General features: G+C 40.9%; 1 protein-coding gene across 2 annotated transcripts; it reads left to right on the plus strand.

Annotated features, from left to right (window-relative positions):
* The first annotated feature begins 1,128 nt into the window (after positions 1 to 1,128).
* On the plus strand, positions 1,129 to 6,365 carry LOC137934845 (two-component response regulator-like APRR2). 2 transcript variants are annotated; one of them, XM_068779393.1, is made up of 12 exons: positions 1,129 to 1,400; positions 1,645 to 1,959; positions 2,543 to 2,622; positions 2,713 to 2,779; positions 2,953 to 2,999; positions 3,319 to 3,396; positions 3,495 to 4,058; positions 4,170 to 4,310; positions 4,548 to 4,814; positions 5,143 to 5,208; positions 5,303 to 5,380; positions 5,503 to 6,365. In XM_068779393.1, the coding sequence occupies exons 2-12, from the start codon at positions 1,830 to 1,832 to the stop codon at positions 5,656 to 5,658; spliced, it is 1,674 nt and encodes a 557-aa protein (XP_068635494.1). In that variant the 5' UTR covers positions 1,129 to 1,400; positions 1,645 to 1,829; the 3' UTR covers positions 5,659 to 6,365. The 2 variants fall into 2 exon arrangements, with proteins under 2 accessions (XP_068635494.1, XP_068635495.1); XM_068779394.1 differs by lacking the exons at positions 1,129 to 1,400; positions 1,645 to 1,959; positions 2,543 to 2,622; positions 2,713 to 2,779 and having other exon boundaries at positions 2,959 to 2,999; positions 3,332 to 3,396.
* The last annotated feature ends 341 nt before the right edge of the window (positions 6,366 to 6,706 follow it).

A 6,706-nucleotide genomic window follows, 5' to 3' on the forward strand; every position in this document is an offset into this window, starting at 1 on the left:
TTATATGATCAACAATCTTTTATATAAAATTTTCTTGATTATTACCATGAATGAAGTTTGGTAAAATTTCGTTGTTTTTAATAAATTAGAATCGGAAAACGTCAGAGAATCAAATGAAATTGATATGAAGAGAGGCAGATAAGAACAAAAGTTTCAACAGGTGGAAGGGTGTGGAAACAATGGGATTCAGGGAAGAGATGACGACTGAAAACTTAGAAAAGGATAGCTTGCTCCAGATAAGGGAAAACAACGCTTCATGTCGTTGCAGCATTTATGGCCAAAAGAAAAGCTTGGCGGGGCTCCGTCTTCTTCATCAATCCACATAAAGCTGGGTAGTTCTTAGCTTGCTGTGAACGCGGTAGTTCTGTCTTCTCCTTCTCTTTCCAACTAAACCAGTTGATAGCTCAAAAGACAGAAGAAAAGAAGGTTTTCTTTCTGGTTTTTTTTTTTAAGTTTAATTTGACTCTTGATGCTGCTAGTTGAAGTTGTTCTTACGTAATATTCTGGAAATTCATTGAAACCACTTTGAAGTCTGCTTTTAATTATCGATACGGGCAAATATTTATCAGATTTTAGGTTTCTTTTTATCTAGCTATAATAGTTGTTGGTAGGGATACTTCTTACGACAAGCAAGAGAGGGGTATTTTGGTAAATTAAAGCTCCTCCGTCCGCCGGCCAAAATGCGCAGACGCTCAGGGGAGCGCTCCTCCGGCGTCTCGTGAGCCGGGAAACGCTTTTCTTCGGCTGACGTGTCATTCCGTAGGCGATGACCCCGGATCCAAACACGTTTGCACGCCGCTAATTAAACTACTAAAATAAGCTTCCGACTCATGAACTAAAGCTAATGATAATTAATCATTTGAACGCCGTTTATTTCATACTAAATCCCACGTCAGTACTTTTAATATTAAATGACTATAATACCCTTCTTCTGATTTTCACCAGCTGCTGTACTACGGCATGAATGTTCACGTACAGTCAGTCCTGGCGGTGGGGCCCATATAACCTGTTGGGCTTTTCGGTAACTTTACCCCTGAAAGACGTGGCACCTTCTTAATTAGTGATAATTAAGTAACGATAATCGAGTGATCGAGTCTTTTTGCATATTAAGTGATCCAAGAACCTGACAGCAACAGTAGATGAAAAACGCCGCAACCGCACCAATCCCACTTTCTGCTTTCTCATTCTCTCTCTCTCGATTTCGATTTCCATTTCCATTTCCTCTCTCTGAAATTGGTTTGCAGAGAGTGATATAATAGCTAGCTTTTTCTCTCCTTTTTTTATTGCTTCTAAAGCTGAGGAGGGAAGTCTTTTGGGTCCTTTTTGGTGGGATTTCCAAAATGCATCTCTTTGAATATGCCCACTTTTTGGCATTGCAAAAGGAGCTTTTGATCATTTAGGTGTGATTTTGCTGTTTTTCGTCTGAGCAAATGTTTATTTTTTTCATGCTGCTGTTGTCTAGTTTTACGTTGTTGATCGGTTTCTTGTTTTGGATTTTGGTTGTTTTAGCGGTTTGTTGCGGTTGGGTGGGAGTGTAGACGCTTGAAATGTTTATTTCACTTGGTTTTGAAGAGTTTTTTTTTTGTCGAACGTTTGGTGGGATCTCTGTCCTCTGTCTTTCTTAGCAATTCAATGTTGTTGCAGGTCTGGTAGTGACGTTTGGTGCTTGAGATCGAAGAGCTTCGTTGCAGCTCTTTGCTTCTGGGTAGTGGTAGTTACGAGCTGCTGACGATTACTGGTTTATCGTCTCTGCGCCGAATTGAGGAGACGTTAACTGTTGGCGATCTCCGATACTTGTTGACAGTCTGAGAAAGGATGCAAAACCAGCTATGGTTTGCTCTGCTGATGATCTGCGGGAGTGGAAGGATTTTCCCAAGGGCCTCAGAGTTCTGGTTCTTAATGCAGACACCACTTCTGCTGCTGAAATAAAATCGAATCTCGAAGAGATGGACTACATTGGTAAACATGCTGAACCGAATTTATCTTTTTATTTTGCTTGAATTATTGAATTTGAGTTGATTTCATCTCTCCGTTCATGGGGATGGAGGATGAAGCTTTTAGATGTAGAACTTCTTCTCTGCCATATCCAAATTCCAAAATAGTGAGAGAGAATGGTAGCTTAGAGTGGCTATGATGAAAAACGAGAAGCACTGAACTTGGGTAAGAAGATCGGATCCTCCATTATTTGACAACGAAATTTCAGTTGCTTTGGATCAGTGGGTTAATAATTGCAAAGGTCTTCACCTGGGTGAGAAGCATTGGCATCACTGCACTTCGTTTTGTTTCTCTGGTTCTGTAATGAGTTCAGAACATAGTGATGAATCTAGATGTTGAAAACTCTCTCTGGCCAGGCAAGATAAAATCTTTAATATCGCTTTTCCTTGACCAGGAGCCTTGCCTTCTTGATAAAAAAGCTATCTTTCTTCTAGTTTCTGGATTGCATCTCTCTCTAGCCTCTGCTAAGAAACTATATAAGTTTACTTTATAATAAGTGCATTTATTTAATAGAAATTGTTTTAACTGTCCTGTTCACTCATCTCAGTTTCCATATTTGGCAATGAGAAGGAAGCATTACAAGCAATTTTAAACAGAGGAGAAAGCTTCCATGTTGCTTTAGTTGAGGTAACAGATTCGATATTTTATATTTGCTGAAGCTCAAAATGTTTTTAAAATTTATCTCTTCATCTTTATTGACATGATTAATCATGATAGGTGAACATTGAGAATACTGATAGGAGTTTCAAGTTTCTGGAAACCGCTAAGGACATACCCACCATTAGTAAGTTTTCGAATCCTTAAAATTGCTAAGTGGAAATTTAGGTGATTTTGCTTTATTCTGTAGGACAATTACACTGAACCTCTTTTAAGATAAAATGTTTAACAGCTGCCATTCTCATTGACATGGTTTCCTTTCTATACCACTTCCTGAACTTTTTGTTTATTATGATCCAGTGATTTCGAGCAACCATTGCCTAAACACCATGATGAAATGCATAGCAGTGAGTTTCTTCTCCTCTCATAACAGAAAAGTGTTTGCTTACCCCTAGCACCTGATAGAATATGTGCTTCGGATATAATGCCGAAACACATCAATAAGCATAGACTAAATGAGATAAATGAGACAAGTCCATTCAAAATGAAAAGCTCCAGTTCCCATAACTTTGTCACATATATTGTGACATGTTAAAATTGGGTTGGACCCAGAAGGACTTCATATATTGACACTTGGTATTATAAATTTATGCTTTTCATATTGACATTCATTTGTTGTTTGTTTTTGCATGTATGTTGGATTCTTGAATCCTGTAAAATACTCAGCTTGGTGCTGCAGAGTTTCTCCATAAACCGTTGTCTGAAGACAAGCTGAGAAACATTTGGCAGCATGTGGTTCATAAGGTGTATGGACATTTCAAACTTGTATTCCATTTTAGTTTTTATCATTTGTCAAAAAATTTCTTTAAACTTCAAGAAAAATAATTAATTGCCCTGAACAGGCGTTCAATGCAGGGGAAAGTATCCTGTCTAAATCATTGAAGCCCATCAAAGAAACTGTAGCATCAATCCTTCAGCTTGAAACTGGAAATTCTGAACCTGAAATTCAAGATCCATCTCAAACAGAAAAATATGTCCAAGCACAAGAACTTGAGCAGTATCCAGCACCTTCAACCCCTCAACTGGAAAGAGGTAGACTTGTAGGTGATGGAGATTTGCCAGAACAGGTCAAGTGCTTAACAAAAAGCGAATGTAAGGAGAAAGTTGGAGAATCAGTTGAGTTTGGAAAAAATAGTTGCTCAGAATCTAAATTTGTCGACAATACATCTAATCATTCCATTGGTGAAGTTACTGTTAAGGATTCACCTTCTAGAAATGAAGAAGCCTTGCATGAGGAGGTAAACTCGGGTATTGGCCCAAAAACAGACAATTGCCACAAAAGCGAGGAGAATGTCATATCTTCCATTTCACTCAATGGAGAAGGTCATGTTGAATCTTCTGCAGAGGATGCAAACCCGAAGAATCCTGGTTCATGTGGCACCAAGGGAAATAAAAAAAAATTGAAGGTAATTACTTCAGTACAGTGGCTTTGTTTGGATATTTAGGACCTTCGTTTAGTTCCCCCCAACAGTCTTCATAAAGTGTACTTCTTTTTCATCTGATTTGTGATCTTTCAGGTGGATTGGACGCAAGAACTTCACAGGAGATTCGTCCAAGCTGTGGAGCAACTGGGGATTGACCAAGCCATTCCATCCAGGATTCTGGAGGTTATGAAAGTTGAGGGATTGACCAGGCACAATGTTGCAAGCCACTTGCAGGTTATATCTCTTTCTTATAATCAAATGCATGAGATTAACCTGAGATGCACTTTTCTTATTCAATCTGGAGAGACCTGTCAAGAGATGGGAGAAGACATCTACTTAGATCAAATCTATTCTATGCTAGAGATTTTTCTGGGTGATAATTGCATAAAGTAGCTTGATAGCAAGGATGTGATCTGCCTCTTGGCTTTATCATGTTAACAACTATGTTGACACTGTCTATATGCTCTACAGAAGTACCGGATGCATAAAAGACACATAGTGCTTAAGGAAGATGACAGAAGATGGCCACCTCATAGAGATTCTTCGATGAACAGAAGTCACATACAGAGGCCCCTGATGGCCTACCCTCCTCACCATTCAAACTATGGCATTTCCACTGGCCAGATTTACCAAGTTTGGGGCCACCCGAGCTGCAATCCCTCCATGCCAATGTGGGGTAATCCTCGGTTTGCAGCTTGGCAGCCCCCTGAAAGTTGGCATCGGAAGTCTTATCCGGTGGTAAGTTTCAAAGCATTTGCATATTCATTGTAGCATCATAGCTATGAAATTGTTCTTGGGAGAGCGTTGAGAGCGTTCGTTTTGTTTTGTGGTCATTTGCTGTACTTTTAACAGTTCGTTTTATTTCATTCTATGCGTGGAGAACAATTTCACTGTTCACCATGGATTTCCTGGGCCAATTCTCATTCTGAGATGGAATCATGGGGAAGACAGGGGGAACACAGAGCCCCTTATCTCGTCTCCATGCCGAGATGTGGCTCAGAGAACCCTGGAATCCTAGATTAATATCTCCAAACTGCTGACTGCCCTTGGAATGGCTCCTGTTCAGATGCATGCTGATGCATGGGGTTGTCCTGTTTTCCCACCTCAAGTGCCCTGTATCACAATCCCTCCAGTAAGCAACTATTCTTCCATTGAAGTTACCATAAGAAAGGATAAGGTTCATTTTCCCATCATCTTAAATCTAATTTTATGATTGACTGATGCAGAATGGTCTGAGATCTCATCTCCCAAATGTGGTTGAAAGTGGGAAGGAGCTGCCATGGAATTCCTTTGACCTCCATCCGGTAAATCGAACTACTCCCTTCCAACACTTCCATCGAGTACCTTTACTCCATTAGTTGCTAATGATTTTTCTGTTTCTCCTTGACCAATAATGAAAATGGAAGGTTTTGATTGTGCATGACAGGCGGAGGAGGTGATTGACAAGGTGGTGAAAGAGGTAATCAGCCAGCCATGGCTACCACTGCCATTGGGACTAAAGCCGCCTTCCACAGAGAGCGTCTTGACGGAACTCCATAACCAGGGAATCCCCAACATCCCGGCCCCTCACCCTTCCTTCTAGAACCCAAAGCATCCGTTCTGGTCTTCAATAAAACAATACCACGTCGCACACTGAATCGACGATCATTATTTTCCTGAACCCAGAAGAAAACAAAGATCTAAGTTAACAGATAAGTGGGCGGCGGGGAGGTTGACAGGAGCAGGAGCTCAAACCGGACGAAGGGAGCTGTATGATAATGATTGGACCTGACGCTAGTGCTGGAGAACCCAATAATTACTTGGAACATAGCCGTCTGCATCGGACTCTATACAAATCGACCAGGACGCCTCAGAGAAGTAGTTGAAGGACCAATCGAGCGTTCTGCGTAGGGTGTCTGTGGCTCCACGTCGTGGATTCTCTACCACGGAGCGTTCTGCGTAGGGTGTCTATGGATCCACGTCGTAGATTCTCTACCACGGAACCGCTTCTGTGGTAGAGAAGAAGGGAAGGACACTCTGGTCTGGGTAGTGAGGGACACGTCTGAAGCCTGCGCAGCAGGGTTGTTGAATTCCGCGCTGCTCTGATTTCTTTGACTGTCGGCTGGCGATTCTCCCAATGGTTGGGCCGCTGTATCTCAGTTGAGAGCCAGACCCAGAAGGGGAGATGCTCGAGGGATTCTTGTCTTGTCTGGTGCAGAATTGATCAGGTTGGTTCATGTCTGTAGCGGCTGTAAAGAAACCAGTGAGATGATCAAAGGTGCCTTTTTCCCTTCTTCCATGGGTGCGATATGACCATTCTTTTATACTGTCATCCAAATTGCCATTAAAATTTAATAAAAAAAAAACTATGCACCAGACAATTTATAAGATCAAGGCATGATATAAAAGAATAAAATCAAATTATAAGCTCATGGTCCAATCAAATAGTATTCGATGCACATTATTTAATGTAAATTTTGGGCATAAATCCCTAGAAAGTAGTTTCATAAAATCGTGACACTCTATGCTTAATGATCATGCTAATTGACTTTCCCTCACTGTGACATTCTCCTCTAGTGAAGGGCCCCAGAAGTCTTGGATGTATTCTTCCTTGTAATGGAAAACTCAAAGCAGTTCAAGACTCCACTGTA

Source organism: Aristolochia californica, unplaced genomic scaffold (assembly GCF_029961685.1).
Source record: "Aristolochia californica isolate CCGP_79_NKW_82.1479 unplaced genomic scaffold, dmAriCali1.0.hap1 SCAF_6, whole genome shotgun sequence".
NCBI lineage: Eukaryota > Viridiplantae > Streptophyta > Magnoliopsida > Piperales > Aristolochiaceae > Aristolochia > Aristolochia californica.

Coding starts and splice junctions, on each gene's coding strand:
- LOC137934845 (XM_068779393.1), top strand. CDS start 1,830: ATGGTTTGCTCTGCTGATGATCTGCGGGAGTGGAAGGATTTTCCCAAG. Junction 3,397..3,494: donor GGCAGCATGTGGTTCATAAG/GTGTATGGACAT, acceptor TGCCCTGAACAG/GCGTTCAATGCAGGGGAAAG. Junction 4,815..5,142: donor ATCGGAAGTCTTATCCGGTG/GTAAGTTTCAAA, acceptor GCTCCTGTTCAG/ATGCATGCTGATGCATGGGG.